Source organism: Pyrus communis, chromosome 7 (assembly GCF_041283825.1).
Source record: "Pyrus communis isolate YQ-2024b chromosome 7, ASM4128382v1, whole genome shotgun sequence".
Classification (NCBI taxonomy): Eukaryota; Viridiplantae; Streptophyta; class Magnoliopsida; order Rosales; family Rosaceae; genus Pyrus; species Pyrus communis.
Genome location: NC_142571.1, coordinates 3,136,857 through 3,161,230, shown reverse-complemented (window position 1 = coordinate 3,161,230; position 24,374 = coordinate 3,136,857). Strand labels below are relative to the sequence as shown.

General features: G+C 39.0%; 1 protein-coding gene across 2 annotated transcripts; it reads left to right on the top strand.

Moving 5' to 3' along the window:
* Positions 1-19,883: 19,883 nt before the first annotated feature.
* LOC137735653 (uncharacterized) lies at positions 19,884-21,776 on the top strand. 2 transcript variants are annotated; one of them, XM_088697590.1, is made up of 2 exons: positions 19,884-21,310; positions 21,609-21,776. In XM_088697590.1, exon 1 carries the CDS (start codon positions 20,154-20,156, stop codon positions 21,090-21,092), a length of 939 nt encoding a protein of 312 aa, XP_088553716.1. In that variant the 5' UTR covers positions 19,884-20,153; the 3' UTR covers positions 21,093-21,310; positions 21,609-21,776. The 2 variants fall into 2 exon arrangements, with proteins under 2 accessions (XP_088553716.1, XP_068331197.2); XM_068475096.2 differs by having other exon boundaries at positions 21,577-21,776.
* Positions 21,777-24,374: the final 2,598 nt, after the last annotated feature.

The following is a 24,374-nucleotide window of genomic DNA, read 5'->3' as shown; positions in this document are numbered from 1 at the left end:
TAGGTCGATCACCTTTTTGTCAAGCAAGTCTTTCAACATGGCAACCACGTCAGAGTCGGGGAATGGATAAGTCTTCTCCATAAGCTCCTTCAAAGTGCGTTTACGTATCTCTTGATCACGAAAAGCTTCGGTTTGAATCGCCTTGCTTCGTGTATGGATTTTGATTGGAGTTGTGTTGACCGTCATTGCTTCCTTGGTGGGTTTCCACGTAGCCTTATCCACATTTGGCCCCAAAACTTTGTCATTCTTGTAGTCGGCGATCTGTTCTTTCTTCCCATGACGGGTGATGCTTAACTCCATATCATGGGCGCGGGTGGCTAACTCCTCAAATGTTCATGGTTTGATGCCTTGAAGGATGTAGTGTAGTCCCCACTGCATGCCTTGAACGCACATCTCAATGGCAGAGGTTTCAGAAAGCCGATCTTTGCAATCCAGGCTTAATGAACGCCATCTATTTATGTAGTCGACGACAGGTTCATCTCTCCACTGTTTCGTATTGGTCAGCTCTAGCATGCTTACAGTACGACGAGTGCTGTAGAAACGGTTGAGGAATTCCCTTTCTAGTTGATCCCAATTGTTCATAGACTCGGGTTCGAGGTCGGTGTACCAGTCAAAGGCGTTACCTTTCAGAGAGTGCACGAACTGTTTGACGAGGTAGTCTCCCTCCGTCCCAGCATTGTTGCAAGTTTCAATGAAATGGGCGACATGTTGCTTTGGGTTGCCTTTTCCGTCGAACTGCATGAATTTTGGGGGCTGATAACCCCTTGGCATCTTCAAAGCATCAATCTTCTTGGAGTAAGGCTTTGAGTACAGTACGGAGTCATGCGAGCTTCCTTCATACTGTGTCTTGATAGTGTTTGCGATCATCTCCTGTAACTGCTGGATAGAGAGAGATCCCATGAATGCCGTTGCTTGGTCTAGCTTCGGCTTCTCTTCAACTTTCTCCGCTGGTGGCTCCTCTTCTTCGTCGACTTCTTTCTTTAATAGGCCAACATTTGGGTCGACTTTCACGTCGGGCAGCGCATCTAGTTGGTTGACAAGTGCGGCAATCTGCAAGTCCTTCTCTTCCACAGTCCGTGTGAGCTTTGCAATTGCTTCATTCATCCGAGCTAGCTGCTCCTCGATTGAAGTTGCTCCAGTGGTCATGACTTGCATGGTTCTACTGCCGCTCGGATCAGCGTCGGAGAGTAGGGACTCTGAGTATTTCCTCGGGCTTTCGTCTTCTTTACCTTCTTAAACCGTGATGTAGAAAATATCTTGGATCTCCTCTTCAGTGCCGTTCTCTTGGGTTTGTTGGCATGAAGATTTGCCTGTGTGGACGATGATGCGCCTCCTTACCTTCAGTGGTCCTTTTGTGTCGACCTCTAGGATTGCTTGGCGCTTCATCCTTGAAGGAATCAAGCTTCGAGCGTCGTCTTTTTCTCCTAACCCATCGAGCTTTTCTTCCTTTGGTGTTGTCTTCCTCTTTTCAAAAGGCTTACCGTCGCAGAGGATCTTTCTGAAGCTGATCGTCGCAGAGGAGAGATAGCTGTGTTGCTTTGTCTCTTAGGCTTTAACAACCTTTCAAAAACAGAGCTTTGGGATGTCGGCGCGTTAAGCCTCTTGAAGACAGAGGTTTGGTCTTGACCACCAATGCGATTAAGCACTGAAGTTCTGGAGCTTGAATGGCTCATCCTATTGAAGACCGACGTCCGAGGGGAGGGTTTAGGCTCTTCTTGGTCTTGTTCAATGCTCACGCTGATGTGTTGAGCGCTAGCTTTCTTCACTTTGCTTGAAATCTTCACGGGTGCATTTGGTGTGAAGCCAAGTCCAGCTTTGTTGTTGTCAACTCCATAATCATGCTCCTTCAACTTCTTTTGAGTCTCGGTGAGGTCGCGATCTTTGTCGTTGACGGTGTTTGAAACCTTCTTTCCAAGATTTGAAGAGGAAGCAAAGTCATGCCTAGCCTTTGACATGAGTTCGTAGGCATTTGGGTTGAAGCCTTCTTCGGTCCTCTTAGTTGGAAGAGAGCTTGGTTTCACTATGACACCATGTTGCGCCTCCAGACGGTTGATGAGTCCGGCGGTTTGCAAGTTTTTCTCCTCTGCAGTCTTTATCAGCCTTGCAATTGTTTCCTTCATCTGAACCAGCTGTTTTTCAATGGAGGTAGTGCCGATAGTCATGACTTGTTCTTTGTTTGAAGCCATGGACTGTGCTTGAATATCTTGAACGGAGACAGAGATAAGAGGTAGAGATTGTCCCACTAGGCGTGCCAAATTTGTAAACACGGAAAATTCCTGAAACAAGAAACAAGAATACGTGTACAAAATATATTTTTGTGTTAATGATTTGGGGGTTACAATCTCTTTGTAATTTGATCCTCTGATTCTATCTTCGTAGGGTGTGGGTTTGTGGATGAGCTGTTGATCCAAAAGGCCGTTGGGGCTTGATCTAAGGATGAACAGTTGATGAATGGATCTTCAAGGGGCGTTGGGCTTGATCTTGAAGAATGGGTGTATGGATTTGTTGAGGTTGTTGATCCAAAGGGCCTTTGGGGCTTGATCTTAGGATGAACGATGAACACTTTCTTCAAGGGTCGTCGGGGCTTGATCTTGAATAATGGTTGTGTGGATTTCTTCAAGGGCTTTTGGGCTTGATCTTGAATGAACGGATGATGAACGATGAACACTTTCTTCAAGGGCCGTCGGGGCTTGATCTTGAATAATGGTTGTGTGGATTTCTTCAAGGGCTTTTGGGCTTGATCTTGAAGGTTGATGGATGAACGGATCTTCAAGGCTTTTGGGCTTAATCTTGAAGAACGATTGGATGTGTGAATTTGTTGAGGTTGTTGATCCAAAGGACCGTTGGGGCTTGATCTTAGGATGAACGGATGATGAATGACGAACACTTTCTTCAAGGGGCCGTCGAGGCTTGATCTTGAGTCGGTGGAAGTTCTTCAAGGGCCGTTGGGGCTTGACCTTGAAGGAGGATTTGACGAAGAACGAAGAGTGTTTTCTTGATCCTTCGGGATTTGCTTGAGAGCTTTAGAGTTTCAAAGCTTCAAGGTTTTGGTGAGATGTAAATTCCTTTCTTTCTTTCCTCCTCCTTCCTCTCTTCCTTCTTTCCTAAAATGAATGCCTTGGCTTCCTATTTATAGAATTCCAAAACTTGATTTTTGGATTTAAATAATCAGATGAAATAAATCATTTCTGCCAGGTAATGACACGTGTCCTATTTGATGACTTTTCCAATTTATTTCAATTTTTCGTTGAGTCACACGCTACATGTAAAATTTATGTGACACGTGAGCGTTGAAATTTTAATTATTGGTCAACATTCATTTCACCGAAATTTCGATGTCCACAGTTGTCTGCTATACAAGAGTGGCCAGCTCTAAAATCTGTCAAAAGTTAAGGGGGTTTCTCGGACGAAATTGGATATTATAGAAAATTTGTTCTGGGATATGGCAAGATATGTCACCCTCTCTATCAGTTGACTCGTAAAGATGGTTTTCATTGGGTCATGAAGCGGCACAAGCTTTTGAACATCTTAAATCCATCATGATTTCACCCTAGGTTTTGGCTCTTCCCAATTTCTCTCAAGCTTTTGAATTGGAGTGTGATGCATCCGGATGTGGCATTGGGGCTGTTCTTCAATAAGGGGGAATACCTATAGCATTCACTAGTCAAGATCTTGGTCCTCGAAACCAAGCTCTCTCCACTTATGAGAGAAAGTTAATTGCTATAGTGCATGCAGTGGAAAAATGGCAGAATTACTTGCAGAGAAGGCATTTTGTTATGAAAACTGACCACAATAGCCTTAAGTACTTCTTAAGTCAAGGGGCAAGTACTCATTTTCAACAAAAGTGGGTTTCAAAGCTTATAGAGTATGACTACGAATTCAATATAAACAAGGGGCCCAAAATATGGTAGCTAATGCACTGTCAAGGCTGCATGATACACCTCAAATGCAAGAACCTGTCACTAACAATGGCGAGATCAGTGAGTGTATTGCCATTTTTTACCCCTATGCAAGTTGGTTGAATGAGTTAAGAAAGAGCAGTGAGAAGGATGCATGGATTAGGGAGAAAAAGAAATGTTGCTGCAAGCTACACATGATGGCATTGATAGTTCAAAGTTGAGCCGATACTCTATTAGAAGGTCAAAATTATTGCAGAACATCATTCGACCCCATCCTTAGGGCATCATGGAGTGCTTAAAACTTATTAGCGAATCAAAAGAGGGTTCTACTGGAAATGGATGAAACATGACATTCGACAATTCATAGCTGAGTGTCCTACCTGCCAGCAAAACAAAATTGAAAATATCTCACCCCCTAGATTGCTACAACCCCTTCTAATACCAAAGAGAGTTTGGAATGATATCAGTATGGACTTTATTGTTGGTTTACCTAGTTGCAAGGGCAAATATGTGATATGGGTGGTGGTGTATAGACTCTCCAAGTATGCCCATTTCGTTGCTATGTCACACCCCTACACTACCTCTTCCGTAGCATAGCTCTTTATGGAACACATCTTCAAGCTTCACGGGATGCCAAACTCTATTGTGAGCGATAGAGATCCAGTTTTTATAAGTGCTTTCTACAAGGAATTTTTTAAGTTGCAGGATTATAAGTTGTGCATGAGTTCGGGGTATCACCCTCAAAGTAATGGGCAATTGGAGGTAATGAACAGGTGCTTGGAAACTTATTTAGGGTGTTTTGTAGAAAGGTAGCCTAGGAAATGGGTTCAGTGGCTACCATGGACTGAGTGGTGTTTCAACACCTCATTTCACACTTCATCGAAACATACTCCCTTTGAGATCGTATATGGATACCCTTTACCGCAAGTTATTCCTTATGAGATAGGCATTGCAAAGGTGGGAATTGTGGAACATGAGCTAATGAATGTAGATAAGGAATTGTCAGTGTTGAAGAACAATTTGGTGGTGGCACAGAATCTGATGAAGCAATATAGTATTAAGCAAAGGATTGAAAGGCACTTCGAAGTGGGCGACTTTGTTTACTTGAAGCTGGTACCCTATCAGTTATAGGCTTTATCCCCCACATAGTTACCACAAGCTACAACAAGGTACTATGGACCATATGAAATTGTGGAGAAAGTTGGATTGGTTGCTTACAAATTAAAGCTACCCCCAGAAACAATAATCCATCATGTTTTAGGCAACTTTGACCGACTATCATTCCACAGTCTGAGCTACCCAAAGTCACAGATGATGGTTTGGTTCACAATATTCCATTCCATACTTGCTAGGAAGATGTACAGGAAGGATAATGCTACAAGGGTACAGGTGTTGGTGCAATGGAAAGACCAAGAAGAAGCAAGCGCAACTTGGGAAGATTTCGATGAGTTTTAGAGCAAGTACCCAGATTTTCCACTCTAGAACCTTGAGGACAAGGTTGTTCGAAGAGGAGAGCATTGTTGTGAACTCTAAGGAGGGATCGCTCAGTAGAAGAAATAAACAAATAGTAGTGATATATGACTGATTTGTAAGGGATTTTGGGTTAGATTGTAAGGGTCTTTTGTATTGCGGTTCAATTGTAATAGCCTAAGTATTTAGGGGAGTCCATTTAATTAGTTAGTTGTTTCCAGCTGGCACACATGTAGTGGGGAAAAATACATTGGCGCGTGGTTAAATGGTGGTCGAGAAAATTATAAAGGCATTGCGGAATTAATCAATAGAATATTCTTCCTTCCTTCTCTCTCTCTCTCTCTCTCTCTCTCTCTCTCTCTCTCTCTCTCTCTCTCTCTCTCTCTCTCTCTCTCTCTCTCTCTCTCTCTCTCTCTCTCTCTCTCTCTCTCTCTCTCTCTCTCTCTCTCTCTCTACTTTTTCCTTTAGCTCCATCACCATAGTTGCCATTGCAAGTTGAGACCATTGCAGGTTTGGGTCTTATCAAATGTTAGAAGCTGCAACGGTGAAGATCCACGGTGTTGTGTTTACAATAGTGTGAGGATCATGAGCATCAATTTTTTTTAGAAAATTTGACCTCAATTATTTTATTATTTTTCTTTGTGATATAGACCTGGTAATTTCTTACACAACCCGTTAACACAACACGTAAACGAAACGAAAATAAAAGGTTTCGGGTCAACACGATAACTAATCGGGTCACACGATAATAACCCGTTAATAACATGTCCTTAATAGGTTTACACGAGAGTGACACGCAGATAACCTATTTCGACACGATAAGAAAAAAGTTATTTTGATTATTTAAATTTTTTAAACTACTAAAAAAACTTACTATAAAATACAATAGATATAATGAATATGTATATATTGTTTATTAATTATCATTCTATTATTATTCTATATAAATTTTAAAATTTAAGTCTTATTTATTTATTTATTTATTTTTATAGTATATTATAGGTAAAGATTGAGATTAAAAATCATAAAACACATTAAAAATAAAAATATCAAGTAATTTAAAAATACCATACACATTAAAAAATTATAATAATTAATTTACATATGCGAAAAATATGAAAAAAATATGTAAACGCTCGTAGTCGTATCCTCTACTCTTTGAGGATGGGTAATGATCGTTTGAATTTTTAAAACCATACAAAGTCTCATGAATAGTATTTTTAAAGGAGTTCAAAATAAACAAAATTCATAATCATTAATGTATAAGTCTGAAAGATGTGAAAGCATAATAAACGTTCATAATTGCATCCTCAACGCTTAGACGATGGTTACATGGTCGTTTAGATTTTTAAAACCCTCCAAATCTCATGAACAATGTTTTTTATTTGAGTGCAAAATTAATAAAATTAATAATAATTATTGTAGAAGTGTGAAAAATGTAAATACTCGTAAAGAAAAGTTTTACAACTTTCATGAATGGATCATCTCCGAAATTTAGTATGTACATACTAATTTAGTATTATGTTTTACATTTTTTTTGGGTCAAATTATGTTTTTCATTTTCATTTTTATTGATTTAAAATATATTTTCTAAATGGGTAACGGGTCGGGTCATATTACCTAATAATATTAACGGGTTGATTTCGGATTAGGTCATATTACCCGTTTACTTTAACGGGTATTACACCACACGACCTGTTAAGCTATCGAGTATGACACGAAAATAACACGAACACGAGAAACACGACACAAATGTCAGGTCTAGTGATATCTGAGAAATTTTTCAATGTGATTGGAAAACAAGGTGGTACATCATATGTCACTATACAAATGATGCGATATCTGTGTTAAAAAGTTAATAACTTAAAAAATAAAAATTTTCACCACTTATATAAAGACACGTGGTGTACCATTCGTGCTCCTATCACAATTAAAAATTTCTTGTGAGATCTGTGCTCGTGGGACCCATCCATGTTGGTTTCCCTTCCCCTTTATCGCCATGTCCCATGTCCCATCTCTCCCTTCTTATCCTTGTCCCTCTCAACTTTCATTTCACTTTCTTAGCTTTCTCTTTCACTGTCTCAAACTTTCTCTCGTTTTCTTGATATTGTGCTCGTTGCACAGATGCAGCGAATGTGACCACCGTTGCCATATTCACGGAGAGAACTGGCACCACAAAACCCAAACCATCTCATTTCCCTGACCTAAACCTTGAGACAAGATTGGTCAAACTCAGAAATAAAGTTTTCATGCAGTGCCCATCGCTACTATTCATGATAATCTCCAGCGAATCTTCATCAATTCCAACTAAGGTAGGGTTTGAACTCGTTGAATTCCTTGTGTCGAAACTATGGATTATAATTCATTTCATGCATTTTGGTAAAGGTTTGACGTTGAAACAACTCGGGAAATATTTCCTAGCTTTTTGGAAAAGTAGAACCGTGGCTGTCAAGCCATTTTTCTGGCCAATGCCGACCATAACTTGGCCCCACTTTGGTATAAGTCAATTCTCTACATTCCTAAATCCGTTTTTGGCTTTTAAATCAATGATTTTGGTTGAGAAATGAGCTCGAAATGAGCTCGGAAAAACGGGCATACAACCTACAGGCATTCGCGAGGAATACAAGTACATTGGTGCTCACGGCGTGTGGACACGTGTGGGTGGTGCCTAGTCCTCGACGTGTGGCTACCAGTGCAACCACCTTGTGGCGGCGCGTAGAGGAACCTAAGGTCCCTCTTTAGGTTTCTCAACGTGCCGAACCTAAATTTACCATCCGTTTTCTGAAATTTGATCATTTTAAAATAATTCCTTTATTAGCCATACTTTTTACGAATACGCGAATTTACATTAGTACGTTATATATTTACGTAAATAGTTTCGTTTCTAGGTGAAATGCATCGCAAAGATCTTCGATGCTCTCGAGGTGGGTCTGACCCGATGACATGATTGTGAGTGGGTCTTTGCTTTTAAATATTATATATTTATTTAGTTTCCATTTATATAATTAATAAAGAATTTTCTACGTTACGCCTAGATTAGATTAACGTTTATAAGAATTAGTAAATTGACAGAATTTATGAAATTATTCTACGTCCTACAGGATCCTAAGGTATGTGTACTATTATAAGATGCTTTAATTATATTTGTGGCCTGAATAGTATTTTATTGATTAGAACTATCGAATTACCGTTGCATGATCATACTTTTATTATTGTTCATCGTGCATGCTACACTGGTGTTAGTATTCACCCAAGCCAAGGCCAGCCTTCACGTGTATGTTCACATAGCATCGGTACACTCACTTTGGATCCATTGCAGGTGTCAATCATGTCCTAGATTGCTATAGGCAATTAGGACTCGTATGTGATGTGCATAACGCCAATTTTCACATGATTGTAGTACTAAAGCGTAAATCATTTTTACGCCCAGTCTTGTTCATGTCAGAATACATCTGCATGAACTCGTGTGTTAGCATATGTCGATAAGCACCCGATATTATATGTTCGTTTACGTGATATATTATGATTACTGGATGTTATATGCAAAATATTGTGACTTATCATATTTCTGAAATATTGCTGGTTATGGTAAGTGTTTTTATACTATATGTAGTATATATATTTGGAAACTATACTTGTTTAACAACGAGGGGTTATACATTTTCAAAAAGGTTTTACAAAACCTTATTTTCAGACCCATTCATTCTTATTTTTCGCCACTCCAAGTTTTAGTGGCCGAGCTCTTGTGTTGATGAGGATTTCTGGCAAAAGTTGATTTAGGAGACTACATCTGATGATATAATTCTCATTCTAATTCTACTGTACTTTATTTATACTCTGACTTTATGTGTGAAATGGGTTTAATCCTGCTCACATGTGCACTTTTGCATTTAGTCACTTTTGGGTTTAAACTTATTCACTTTTTTTTTTTTCCCACACAACTACACTTTATGGTTTCGTCACCTTTCCGGTGTCAGCCAACATAGCTCAATTCAGAATCCAGGTGGAAGTTCCAGGTCGGGGTGTGTCAACTGCAGTATTTTATTTCCCCACCCACCATTTCATAAAAATGTTACTGTCATATTTATCTTTTTAAAAGAAGAATTTGGAACCCCTATTTAATTAATTACTAAAATTTTGAAAAAAAAAACAAAAAATAATTAAAAATAATAAATAAATAATGGTGTGTGGGGTGTGATATTTGCGGCTTAGACAAGCTAAGAAAGATTTGGGCCACAATCAACAGAAAGGTTGGAGGAAGGAATGGGTGTGTGCTAGACGGAGGCAAGAAACAGTGAGATATGCGACTTTGATAGAAAAAGGAAGAAGAATAATGGTTTGGGAAAAAGAATAATGGTTTAGGGTTCAGGGTCTCTGCGGAGTAACGATAGCTTTAAGTACTAGGGTTTGTCAAGAGGGGTAAGGGTAAGGAATATTGGGCCATATATATGGTATATGGTGAAAATAGAGGGTGGAGATTTGGAAAGAGATCAAAGCAGCAAATTTGGGTTTAGAAGGAAAAGATATTATGAAAAGGATGCCATGATTTAAGGACATGCGTGGTTTGAAGTAGATGATGAATTTCCAACTCTTGCATTCTCTTTTGTATTTCTGTTTTTATTTATTTATTTCTTAGTTAAATATATATTAGATTTAAAAAAAAAAATAATATTAGGGTTATTTTCAGAATAATAGTGGATGAGGAAATGACATTTTACTTTTTTAACTTTACTGGTGGGTGGGATTATTATATGGATGGAAAAATAGGACATTGAAGTAGGTCTAGTAGCACTCGTTTATTAATTACAATTCCTAATTTATCCCTAAGAGTGAAATAGAATTTCGAAAAAAAACTACAGTCCCCACGCCTAGAACTCACAGCAACCAATTACGCGTCGTCATGAAGTTATGGCAAGACAACGACCCATCTCCATCAATGGCGTTAATTACATCAGCGAGGAGAAAATGAAGAATAGGAAGGTAAAAGTAGATACCCAATACGCGTCGCCATGAACTCAAGACAAGACATCCACCTCCACCTCCACCTCCATCGATGACGATAATTACACTAGCGCCAGACAATGGTGAGAAAATGAAGAATATGAAGGCAAAGGTAGATAGAAAGAAAAAGGGAGAGGGGAAGGGAAAGATGGGTGGATGGAAGGAGGCAGTGGCGGCGGAGGTCGGATGTGAAACCCATCCCTGATTTATCGTATTTTGTATTATCGAACTTATGAAACTACCAAATTACCCTTGAGTTGACTTTCGTTAACCGTCTCGTCGAAACGCGTATTTCTAATTTTAGTAATTTATTCTTATCGTACTCATCACCACAAACACGTGGTCGCGAACAGATTGAAAATTGGAATTATCATGAAGATTTTACGTTATGAAACTTTGAACGTTTTTCGGATATTTCGTGTTTTGTCTTTAGTGGCTTTAATTTGTGAGCAATGGAACCCACTTAAGATTTTTGTTCCCTTGTTCTTTCCCCTTACCGGTGAGTCCCCCTCCCTCTTTTCTTTCTATTAACCTCAGTCTTTCTCTATCATTCTCTCTCTCACCCTCTCTACACTTTTGGCCCTCTCTAGACCCACTATCTTCGAGGGTTTTTCACACAAAAAAACAACACAACAACGACAACAACATCCCCACGATCACCCTGGTGAACTCAGAATTGAATGAGAACCCTCCAAACCCTTCCAAACTCGCTACACAGTGCATTCACTATTCACCGAGTTTTTCGACGAGTTTTTACATTCTCCAGCGAAGGTAATCCTCGAACCTCATCCAAAAGTTGTAGATCGTGTATTGGTGTAGGTTTGGAAGTAGTTTTGAGAAGTTTTGGTGATGTTTGGATGTATGAATCTCATGGTGAAAGCTTCCCCAGTATTTCAGCGAGCACCACCACTTTTGAGGCATTTTACAGCCAAACCACGATGAGATAGCCCTCGTCTAAGGTACGATTCTCTTTGTCTCATCGTGAAGTATGATTTTTGTTTTTGAATCACTTTATTTCAGTGAGTATTGAAGAAGTTATGAACGTTTAAAATTTACCCAGCTTCCGGCAAGTTTTCTAGCTTACCTGTAGACCAGTCACTTTTCAGGCCATTTTCTGGCCATCTCTGGCAACCATTGGGCTTCAAATCTCGTTCTACACTTTCCTAGCTTCGTTTTGATATATTATAGGTCGAATTTGGTTAAGAAATAAGTGATGTATGAAGCTTTGAAAAATGCCCAAACTTCAAGCCAAAAACCCAGTTTTCGGTGGGTATTCCGGGGAACAGGTTGATCCAACCCGTTTACCTTTGACCCGACCCGTTGACAGTTGATCGTTGACCTAATCTATTGACCTTTTGACTATTGACGGGTCAACATTGACTTTGGGTAGACTTTTTTGGGTTTCAGCCTTAACCCTTCCTAGACTAATTTCAACGTCCTGATTCCAAATTTGTGCTCTGTTTTCCCAAATTCAATCGTTTAAGTAGAGTTTTATTAGCTGGTTTTTTTATATGCTTAGGTGCGTTTGTCAATGGCTTTTCCGTCTTCTTTAGTTTGCACGACTCTTCAACAGCAGAATAAGGTGAGTAGACCCATTCCAAAATGCATTATTTTACTATTAGAAATGCATACATGAAAATCATGATTTTATGACTACGCTTTATGAAATATCATATGTTATCGAATAAATGTTTACTGAGATATTTATGATATGATATTTGAGCTATTGAGCTCTAATGAGATATATTTTGAAAAGATTATGTTCATGATTTTATGTGCTTAGTGGTTATTCGTACTATGTGCCTACGGGCGAAAGATATTTATATATGACTTTAGTCGGAAGGTATTTATATATGGCTTCGGTCGAGTGATGTAGTGACTTTAGTTGGAAGGTATTTATATATGGCTTCGGTAGGGCGAGATAGGGCCTTCAAGCGATTGTGATACCACTACTAAGCACATTATATATGATATATTTTTATGAAAGGTTTTATGGCATGCTAGAGATTTTGGAAAACCGACTTATTATGCTATATGAGTTTTCTAAACTTGGGGTTAGTACGTTGAAGAATAACTGTTTTAGTACTACTGATATATAAACTTGGTCCATTCATGTTTTACTTTGCGCCCTCTCAGGACTTAGAATCGAGCCGTACAATCCCGATATTAAGGCACTCCTACATCAGAATCTTCGAGTCCTTTCAGTGTAGGACCCCTTTCTTTGTAATCTTAATTAGTAGTATGCTCTGAACATGTCATGCATTATCACTTTTAAATTGTTGACAGTTGAATATTATATTTTATTAAGGTTCGTACTTGAATATTATATTGCATGGTTACGCGTGAAAATTATATGCATGTTTCACATGTTCTTGGCATATGCATTCATTAAATAGATTACGTCACCCTGTGGTGTCGGCCAGCACATGGCCATCCCGTTGTCCTTCAGACATTGGGATTGGGGCGTGTCAGATTGGTATCAGAGCATGGTTCGTTCAGAGCATACTTAGGATCTTATTTTTACTCTAGTGGTGTGTCGACCTTGATATCATTTAGATGTTATGGCTTCCGCATTTGGTGCCTTTTGGCATAGTTGTGCAAACCTTTTTCTGTCTGACTTGTCACATTCTATTTGAAGTACAAATTCATGTCGGGATTGTGCCTCATCGGTGATGTAATAGATTGATGGACAACTTTCAACAACGGACCGATACTCTGCGACATGCGTTCCCTAGGAATGACGAGCAAAGTCGGATTTCATTGAAGTGACGTGAAATAGAAAATCTCAATGAGAGGAAGTCTGGTTAAAAGTAGCTAAAGATCCCAAACGAGTATGTTACTTTGTGACATGAGTTCCCTAGGAATGGCGGGCAAAGTCGGATTTACATAGGAGTGTTAGGAAATAGAAAAATCTTAGTGGCTTAAGGTTTAGGCCAGACTAGTTGGAGTGTTCTGAAACGGTGATGTTACTTTGTGACATGCGTTCCATAGGAATGGCAAGCAGAGTCGTATCTTCGTGGAGATTGCTCAAAACACCGTAAGTTCGTGCTGAAGAAAGTGAGGAAGCATCAGTTATAAACATAGTTTAACAACGTAAGTATAATTTAACAACATAAGTATTGTGTCACTTGATCCTTATTCTTACATTTTTCGATGACGTCAATAAATTTTGAATTTTGTTTCATATTTTATTAAATGTTTGGATGCACGATGACGCAACATGATTGAGTAACATGTGTGCCTCTTAACGATTGAAACCACATGAAGTGAACCATTTTATCTACGACCTTTAGCCAATGGTTATTATCTTACTTGAAAACCTAATGACACCCTTTCTTTGTAGAAATTTTGTGGAATGAAAGTTGGGAACAAAACTTTTTAAACTCATGCTCTCGTCCTTGCTTTTCTTGATGTTGGTGGTGAGTTTCAAGTCTTTTGTTTTGCATCCTTGTCACGTTTGGGGTTGTTTTCTGATGTAGCATGGGAAAGTCATTGCCTATGCTCCCAGACATCTCGAACCTCATGGAAAGAATTATCATATTCATGACCTATAACTGGTAACAATTTCCCTTGCTGTAAAATTTAGTGACATTTTCTCTACAGCAAGAAGTGTTGCATCCTTTCTAACCAAAGAAGTGGTTGTGTGTTTGAGACAGAAGAGGTGGATGGAACTCATCAGTGATTTTGATTGAGCTTTAAGTATCATCTTGGTCAAGCAAATGTCGTAGCTGATGCTCTTAGTCAGAAATCTCATGGACATCTTACCTACCTCCGAGCTATTCATGTCCCACTATTGTTTTCTCTTTGAGGAATTGGCTTTACTTTGGCGCACAATCCATGATGAGTATTGTCAGCTCACTTCTAAGTTAAACATGTATTGGTAGATTTCGTGTAGGAAGCCCAAAAGTTTAATCAGTAATGTGCGAGTTTGAAGGAGTAACTGTCAGATGACATGAGACGGGATTTGAAAATCTGAGGAGTTGCAACTTTGTTGATAAGAAACAAATTGATTTTGCTTAAGGGTAATGAGGCTGTGAAAAAGGAAAATTCTTGATGAGGCTCATATTTGAGCGTATGTCATGCATGCTGGCAGTACTAAATTGCATCATTATTTTTCGTCCACTTTATTACTGGTATTGTATGAATAGGATATCGCTGAATATGTGAGGAAATGCTTGATCTACAGGTAAGTGGAAACAGAAGGATGGAAGCCATCAGGCTTATCTCAATTTCCTTTTATTCCTGTTTGGAGGTGGGAAGAAATTTCCATTATTGTCTTTTTTAGGTTGTTGATGACCTACTGGGGATGCGAATGGAAATGGGTGAATGTCACCATAGACTTCCTATACAAACCACCTTGTACATGCAGAGACTATGATGACGTTTTAGTATTTTTTTCATCAACTCACTTAGCATATTACCTACCAGTCCGTGAGGACTATACTTTCGACCGCTTGGCATAATCCTTCATTCAAGACTTTGTTAGACTGACGTCTCGATTAACATCGATTTCGACCGTAATCCCAGATTCACCTCCTAGTACTGGAAGGCATTTTAGTCAACTTTGGGTTCGTGTTTACCCTACAACACTTTGTATCATTTCTAAAGCAGATAGACTGTTCAAGAAAACCACTCAGATCCAAAAGTTTTAGTTTAGACCATCAGTGATTCAATCACCCATTAACACCCTATCGAGCGAATTATTACCACTGGTGATTGGATATCCCTAAGGTTATCATTGTAACAAGTTGTGAATATTGGAATGGAAAAAAGTTTAAGTTCCCGCCTATCAAATTACCTTAGACTACCAATCGAGTCGAGTTCGCGCTCAACCATCTCAAGTTGCCACCACAGAATCAAGTTAGGTACTCACACGTGTTCTTGCATCAAAGTTACGCATTCATTCCAGTTATCTTGTACTTTAGATTTGATGGACTTGATCTGACCCTTAAATTCTTGAGTGTTTCTTTAGCTTTCTCGGCATAACCTTTCGCTAAATCCAAGAGTAATTTACAAATGGGGACCTTATATTTGCCACATCATCACTTAACAATTAATTAAAAAGATTTTTTAATTGTTGTATGAAATTGTAAAAAAAAATAATACTAAATGTATGAGATTGAAATGTTTTAAAGATGTTGTATGAGGTTGTAATTGCACCAAAACCTTAGGGGTAAAATGTAATTTACCCTAATTTTTGAGAAATGTTAAGAAGATTCTCTCAAAAGTGTGACTCTCCATGAACTCTCTGCCACTCATCTTCTTGGCACAATTCTAGTGCCAACATTATAAAACATTATGCCAAAACGATGAGGTGGCAGAGAGTTCATGGAGCGTCCCACTTTGAGAGACTCTCCTTAGCATTTCTTTTAAAAGTAATGCTAGGGAGACTAAATTTGCAAACAAAGTTTTGAAAACTAAAGGATATGGAAGTTGATGATTGGTTTATTACTTACCCGTTGATAAATGTACTTATTCATATTAGTGACATATCATTTAGTTTGCAAATTTAGTCTTCCTAGCATTACCTTTTTGTCAACTTTTTCTTTTGTTTTTATTAATTTTTTTTTTCTTGAAAATTTAGGGATTAAAAGGGAAGATTAATTGCAACATGTCAAAAAGATGGCAACGTATGTAAAACAGGACAGGTGTCAGGTGCTTATTTGTGCGGTACATCAACTGTCTGGGTACTCGGTATCCAATTACACTTCAAAATATTGACGGTTTGTATAAAATGTCGTAAAGACTTGTGAAGTGGCAACACAATTTGTGTCATCTATTGTGTGGCAACTGATCCTACTTTGTTTCCAATTATGGGGTCCACTACTTTCCTTATGTACAGTGGGACTTGAGCAATGTGTGGCTTATGGTAGGGGTGGGCAAATAGGTATAGGAACCGTAGGTCGAGGCGGGTAATCACGGTTCGTGGCGAGTAAGGGCATGTTCTTAATATTTTAGAGAACAAACAGGGCGCACCAGGTCGAGTCCAGATACTTAGAAAAATGGGTACTCACCCTGACCCGTTTCTAATTATAATGAACGGCCGAGATTGAATGATAACCTATCATCCAATCTCAACCGTTAGTTTCCACCCTAGGTTTTACCCGAGTCCAAGCCAAGGTTCCAGAATCACAGTCACTCTGTCAAGTCTCAGCTGCCTCTCTGTCCCTCTCTCTTGCTCCTCTCTTTCCCTTTCGCTCTATCTCTTTCCCTCTCGACTTTGTCACAGTGTCACTGGAATTGAGGCCTTGTTACCTCGTACGGAGACTTGTCATCGAACTCATAGTCTGAGTCGCCGACTCCACCTCCACCACCACCTCCGAAGCTCAACAACCCTCAAGAACCGACCTATGTGCTACCTCCACCTCCTCTGTCACTTCTCGACAACCCCAATTCCTTCAGTAACCTCCGATTCCAATTAATTTTCTATCTTTTAGCTTTCTGTTATGATGGCTTTTTCTGAGTTTCGCACCAAGTGTTTGATATGACTTCTTCAGCTTGGCTTACTATTGGTGGTCATTTTTCTTCTCTTCATTGGGCTTAGGCTTCCGGCCTTGAGTCTCCTTTTTCTTCACCGGTTCGGCTTGCTGCTGCGACTGAGCATCCATGGCTGCTCCTCCGAGTGTTTGGTTGCGAGACTTTGCGTCAGTCCCTCGACTCCCTCTCATTCCTCTGCTTCTGCTTTGCCTTCTCTCACTCCTCCTTGATCAAGGTACGCCTAAGGTTTCTGTAGATCTCGATTAGTTGAATTGTGAACAATGCATTGTTATGAGTAAATATTTTTGAATTCGAAGTTTGTATCAGAGATTTGATATTGATTAGGGTTTTTTGACGATTTGTCTTTGTCAAGGTTTTTTGACGGCTTTGGGATCAAGCTTGTCTCGGTGATGGGATTGAATATGAACATGACAGGTACATCCAAAGATTCTCAGATAGGAAAGATTACCTTTTTTGTTTTGCATAACCTCAGATGGTGATTTTGTATCCAGAACACGACTAGGCAGTCTGTTGATAAGATAGGTGGCTGCAAGAACTCCTTGAGACCAAAACCTCTTAGGCACATTCATTTGCAACATTAGCGCCCTGGTTTTTTCAAGTAAGTCCCGATTCTTCCTTTCGGCAATTCCATTTTGCTGAGGAGTACCTACACAACTTGTTTGATGTATAATTCCATGGGTGCTCAAATAGTTAGTCATATTTTTGGATGTATATTCAATGCCATTATCAGACCTTAGTATGTGGATTTGGGACGAAAAATGGTTCATGACAAGATTATGAAAGTCCTTGAAAGCATCCATAACTTCACTTTTGAATTTTAGGAGGTACAACCAAGTGGCTCTTGAGAAATCATCAACAAAGATAACGTAGTACCTATAACCATCAAAAGACTCTAGCGGTGTAGGTCCCCAAACATCGGAGTGCACCATCTCAAACAACTTGCTAGTCCTAGACATGGAAGAATTGAATGGGAGTCTAGTAGATTTTGACAAATGACAAATTTCACATACAAGGGAGGATTTGCATAAACTAGGGAACAACGTAGACAACACAGATTCTGAGGGATGTGCTAGGCGTTGATGCCACAACCGATGTTCTGGGTTTGAGCTGACTTGGAACCCCTTTGGAACATTGAGGTCCTCTGAAAAATAGTACAGCCCATTTAGGTAATGACCTTCACCAATCAGCTTCTTGGTGGCTAGATCCTGAAAAACAACATTGTGGGGGGAAAAATTGCACGACAGTTTAGAGAGTTTGTAATCCTTCCTACAGACAATAATTGAAAAGGAAAAGATGGAACATATAACGCTGTGGACTCAACAGTTTCTGAGATCAGTTTAACTTTCCCTCTACCTAGAACTGGCACACCTCTACCATTTGCTACAGAAACTAGTGATGGTTTAGTGTGGCTTTCAAAATCGTATAGCTTAGAATATTGATTTGTCATGTGATCTGTGGCACTTGAGTCTATAATCCAAACATCATAAGAGTGACTAACATTTAGAGCAGTTGAAAGAGCACACATGATACCTGGAATGTCTCCTTGAGATACATGACCAGATTCAGCTAAGAACCCTGCAAACTGTCCAAGAAGAGCAGTTTGACTTTCCCCAGTCGACGTTTCACCTGTGCTTCCTTTTCTGGTTTGAAGGTAGGTTGAGAACTCATTCAACAAGTCAGCCGGATTGGCTGTAAAGTTCATCGACCCACCGATGGATGTAGCAGCAGCAGCAGCAGCATGGTACTTGTTTGTATGTGGTCTGTCGTGTGAGCCCTTATGATCTCTTAAAGGCTTGTTCTCAAACCTTGGCTTCAACTCAGGGTGCAATATCCAGCATCGATCTATTAGATGTCCAACATTATTACAATGTAGACACTTCAGATCTGGCCTTTTTCCCTTGTATACTTTATCTCCAAATGACTTGTGATTTGTCACAAAAGCTCTAGCCTCAGACACACTAGGTTTTACGTCAACATTCATGACTTTTCTGCGTACTTCTTCTCGCTGGATAGTAGTGCAAACACTTGCAAATGATGGAAGTTCGGGATTCATTAGAATATGGCTTCTAAGATCTTCATATTCAAAACCCAAACTTGCAAGCAAATGAAAGATTTTGTCTTCCTCGGACCTTTTTAACAGTACGGCAGCATCGATAGTGTGTGGTCGATACATTTCTAGTTCGTTCCACATGTTTTTCATGCAACCGAGATGATGAACAAAGGATTTATCACCTTGTTGAAGACTTGCAAGATTCCTCTTAAGCTGGAACACTCGAGCAACATTGTTTTGATTTCCATACATGTCCTTGACTGCCTTCCAAAGAGCACTAGAGGATTCTGAAAAACTGAAAATTTCAGATAGCTTAGGATCCATGGAGTTGAGGAGCTACGACATGACCAGCTGGTCTTTGCACAACCATGCTTCATACTCCGGCGATGCGACGTCAGGTGCTTCAATACTTCCATTGACGAATCCAAGTTTGGATCTTCCTCCAAGGGCAAGAGATATTGATCTGGACCATGGAAGATAGTTAAACTCATTTAACAACACAGAACACAAACGTTGGTTTGGGTTGACTTCAGCTTCTGGAAAACTAGGGCGAGGAGCTGTGAAGCTTTCAGCTTCTGAGTCAAAAAGATTATCTTCTGCCATTATCGAAACGAATGTGCAGAAGAAGAGAAGGGACAACAATGGAGTCAGGCCGGTTAAGGTTCCGGCTCTGATACCATGTGGAAAATATGGAAGAGAATGCTTTTTCTCATTTTTATTTCTCTACAAGATTACAAGGATATATATAGATGATACAAGTGTGTAGGTAGGACAAGGTAACCGTCCTAGTGTGTAGGTAGGACAAGGTAGGACGGCTGTAGGGGACAAGGTAGCCGTCCTAGTGTGTAGGTAGGACAAGGTAGGACGGCTGTAGGACGGCTTGACGGCTGTAGGACGGCTAGTGTGTAGGTAGGACAAGGTAGGACGGCTGTAGGACGGCTTATTCTTCCAATAGGTTTCTTCTCGGAAAAAAAAATTAAAGAGGAAGAAGAGTGGTAACTTTTACTTTCCCATAGAAGGGAGATTTATTTAGTTCTTCAGAAAGCATGTCTACTTGTGTTGCCCAGACGTACTAGACCACCAGAGAAGAGAATTACTGAGTACATGATAGTAATGTTGAGTTTCCATTGTTATATTTCTTTAATTGCCTATGAGCTATGCTTTTCTTATTTTGATTTACAGAAACTAAACATGTGTTCTGCGCAAGTAAAAGAGATTGGGGCTTCACATCATTCATGCCTCTAAGTGAGCATTGTGATGTCGCCCAAGGGTTTATTGTGAGTGATACATGTGTTCTTGAAGCTGAGGTTGCTGTCAGTCAGGTTGACTATATGGCCAAAGTCCAGGAAACTTGGTTTCGTCCTCCTATAAAGCCCTCACACCATGAAGATGGAAGGCAAGGGTATTCAGATGTGGAAGCTGTACAACTTACAGCGCCTATTTCTGAGCAGGTGCTTGCTTTTCAGGATGCACCAAGTTCTGAACAAAAGCAAACAAATGCTTATTTTGAGCAAGTTCTAATCTCTTCAGTAGCAGTTACGACACCTAGTTCTGCTCAAGTGCTGGCCTTGTGGGACGGACCAAGTGATGGACAAATTTGGACTGGGGGTGACGATAGCCCTGTTGGATCTCCGATAGGCAAGGAACATGAGCAAAAAACCTCTGCCCCAGTTGGCGAGCTCATGGATTTCAGGGGTTTAGGGAAAATAGACAAAGCTTTTGTTCCATTCCTGGAGGAAGTCTGTTTGTTGCATCCTTCATTGATCGAGTGCCAAAGGAAGACGAGTCCTATGTTTACTGAATGGGCATTCACAGCTTTGGGTAGACTCCTGCATTTTCTAAAGACTAACAAGGGTACAGATATGAATGAGGATGCTTGTGAGCACCTTCAACTTTTATGGGAGGAGCTTGAGTCCTTCAGATTTGACTTGGCTTGGTTGGAGCCTCATGTTCAGTCCGCATTGGGTATGAAGAAGTTTGTGGAAAGGGAACTAGAGGTAAAAGAGCTGAGAAATAGTATGGATGCTTTGGAGATTGAAGTCAAGAGGTTGAAGGCTAGGCTAAATTTGGCAGAGTTAGATTTTGAGGATGCGAAAAGAGACATGGGAGAGGCCAAAGAAAGCTTTGTTGAAATAAATATGGATAGTGAGCTTGGTTATGGTGGGAGGCGTTAGCCGTACTGCTTCTCCCTTCGCTGTGAAAACCATATGCAATGTATATATGTATTACAGGCAAAACTCCCTTGTTAAGGGTGATCCTGTTTTTAAGCCACGGTGAGGGAGAGCCCCCTCCATTGCAATTTTTGTTATGAACCAAACCCCCTCCATCTGAACACCATCAAAATCCCTGTTGTGGAGAGCTCCAATACTATTGAGCGGTCACTTGTCAACCGGTATGAGAATTTTCACCTTAATTTGATGTTAAGTATTTTGCTTATGTGGGTTTAATTTTGATGATTAGGGTCGTTAAATTCGTTGAAAATCTGCTTGGTCTTCCTTCTGTTGTTGCTGGTTGTTTTTATTCCCTTTCTCCATCGTTTTGACTTAATTCTTGTGGCACAAGGGCATTAAGTATTATATTTCAGGGCTTTTATCGAGAGCCCTGAAAACTGCACGGTATGAAAAATTTAGTCATGTTTACTCTGCTTAAAAAATGCAGGCATCATAATGCTTTTTATGTCGGACGGCCAGATTCGGGGAGTAAGCGACGCTGATCGCTGAACTGAGCAGACTGGAATTCGTCAGTGTCTAAAGTTGAAGTAACTGGGGAAGAGCTTTGGAGGAAGACAACATTGTAAATGATTGTATCACAACGTTAGCTGTACTTGCAGTGTTTTTATGTAAATATTTTTTAATATTCATGTGTATGCAGAAGCAAGGTTTCAAAGGCATTGGTCAGGAGGCGGGTAGGGGCAGGGGCCTAATGTCTAGGCGTTAACACTCTGCTTAGTTCGTTGTGAGACTTAACTCACATTTCTATCCCTTAGTGTAGATTGGGTCAGCCTAGCAAGTGCGAGCAGGGCGATCATCTGGTGCCCCAAACAATTGGCGGCACAAAAAATATTAAACGGTATATTCATATATGTTCTCATAAGAGTATAAAGGGTTTAGGGCAGTATATTCATATATGTTTTTATAAGAGTATAAATTTTTAAATTTTGATTAAATGATTAAGAAGTTTAACAAGAGATGGTTTCTACTCCTTAAAATTAAGAAGGTTATGGGTTCAAAATCATGTGTTTTTCTTTATTTTATAGGAGTATAAATTTACAAAATTTTCAAATTTTATGAATTTCTTTTTATAGGAGTATAAATTTAAAAAATTTGGTCCAATGATCAAGAAGTCTAATAAGAACTTGTGGTTTTTGCTAATTAAAATCAATGAGAAGGTTTTGGGTTCAAAATGTAATGTGTGTGTTTTTTCTTTCCAACTTTTATAGACTTTTGTTTGGTTGTTAATTTTGTTTGTACCTCATGTTTGATTATAATTACTAGTTAGTAGTTATGTGGGTTGCAAAGTCTAACCATCAACAAAGAGTAATACTAGGTAGATCAAATTTGCAAACTATATGACGTGTCACAAATAGAAAATAAGTATGTTAGTCAACATTTAAGTAATAATTCAATACAAAATCACATTATATGGTTTACAAAATTTGACTTCAAAATTTGGTCTCCTAGCATTAGCCTTCAATAAATTAAGGTATATATGCCTTTGCCAATACTAGGTTTAATTTGGTCTTCATTCATTGCTTATACATATATATTAAGACTCAAAAATATGATTATTATTTTAGTCCCATATTGACATGGTTAGTAAATAAGAAAAACACCTCACGATTCATATAAAAATAATTTAAAAGTTTAGATAAACGGAAACAAAATTCATCATCTATCTACTTGTAAGCCTGAAGTTTTTTGGTTATCTTTTCTCATTACAAAATAAATTGGTTTTTATGTGTTTCTAAATTATTGAGTTTGAACTTTGAAGTGGTTTTCTAAGTATAATTTTCTAAGTATAACTTTATTATCCTAAAGTTAGGGCATGTTTTTGGCATCGACTGGAGCCTTAAAACTCTTAGGATTGGCCCTCAGTGTAAATAATATCGTATTATTTAATAAAAACTTGGCAATGCCTATTTATGCAATATGTTGGATTTTGTTTTTTTTTTTTTAGCAAACGATACGATATTATCGTATGTTGGATGTTGAAATTCCACATTGGTTGGGTCTCTGAGAAAAGAAATGTTCAAATATCTTAACCCCATTCCAACTAATATCAAGGCTTTTTTGTGATAAAATCCTACACTTGAAGGATTATGCAGGTGGTAGTCATCAAGTTGCGGACAATATCGATATCGTTAGAAGTGAGCATTTGACTCGTTTCTTTGATAATTTTGTACTTGGTAACAAGGCTAGGGAGCTGGCCAGTACGTAATGCCGTATGATGGGTGGGTCCCCTTGGCCCACATGATGATGCTGGGCCCCTTGGCCCTGCGTGTTGGGTAAGTTTCATTGGCTCCACGTTATTGCCGATGTGTGGATCTCCCACTTATCAATATGTTACCTGATAAATAGATGAATAAGGTGTTGTCGGTAAACAATAAAATCTTCACAATAATTCTAAACCATTTCTGATTTGAGTACATTTTGACAAAGTTAATCTATGAATAATGACATGAAAAATGAATAGTTAAGGTTATGAGATTAATTTGTGCTACACACTCAAATTAGTGGTTAGCGTCATATTAAATTACTAACTGGTTAACACTCAAGCAATAGTAGATAAACCACTTGCATGTCCACTAACAAAACCAAGGTCAGCCTTATCTCCATCAAAGTTTAGTTTGAGCATCTGAATCGCCGGAGTTATCCATTTGATGATAGGGATATGATTTTGAATAGGTCTCACATTGGTCATCATGTTCGTCCTTGCCCACCAAAGCACAGCAATCATCATTAGTATCTTAGCTGGGTGGTAGGATTTGTAATTCCGGAACAGCACGCCATAACTTTTTGCTCCATTTAAAAATGGTAGTTTTAATGCAACATTTCTGGTACTGTTTACTTTTAACGAAAAATTATATTTTTACCTTTTCTTGGTACTATTTACTACACATGTATTTGTCTTTTTCCATTAAAACTAAATATATTTAAATTTTTCATTAGTTTTCCTTTTAAAATTTGAATTTAACCAACAACGTTGAACCTTCATGTATACCTTCGTCACTAGGTAGGCATAGTGAGGTCTCATTAGTATTACTCTACAACAAAAAATAGAACGTAAAGTCCATCTCAATATGATGTTTACATTTTATTTATTTTGTTTACTAAAAACTGAGGAGAGCATCCTACCCATTTGAATATAATACTGTGAATATCTTGACAGGCATGCCACAACTAGTTCATATTATATATATATACACACACAGTATAAAGACACACTATAAAGAACAA

Bases quoted from the DNA above. Each gene is read 5' to 3' on its own strand.
- LOC137735653 (XM_088697590.1), top strand. From the start codon at position 20,154: ATGCCTCTAAGTGAGCATTGTGATGTCGCCCAAGGGTTTATTGTGAGT.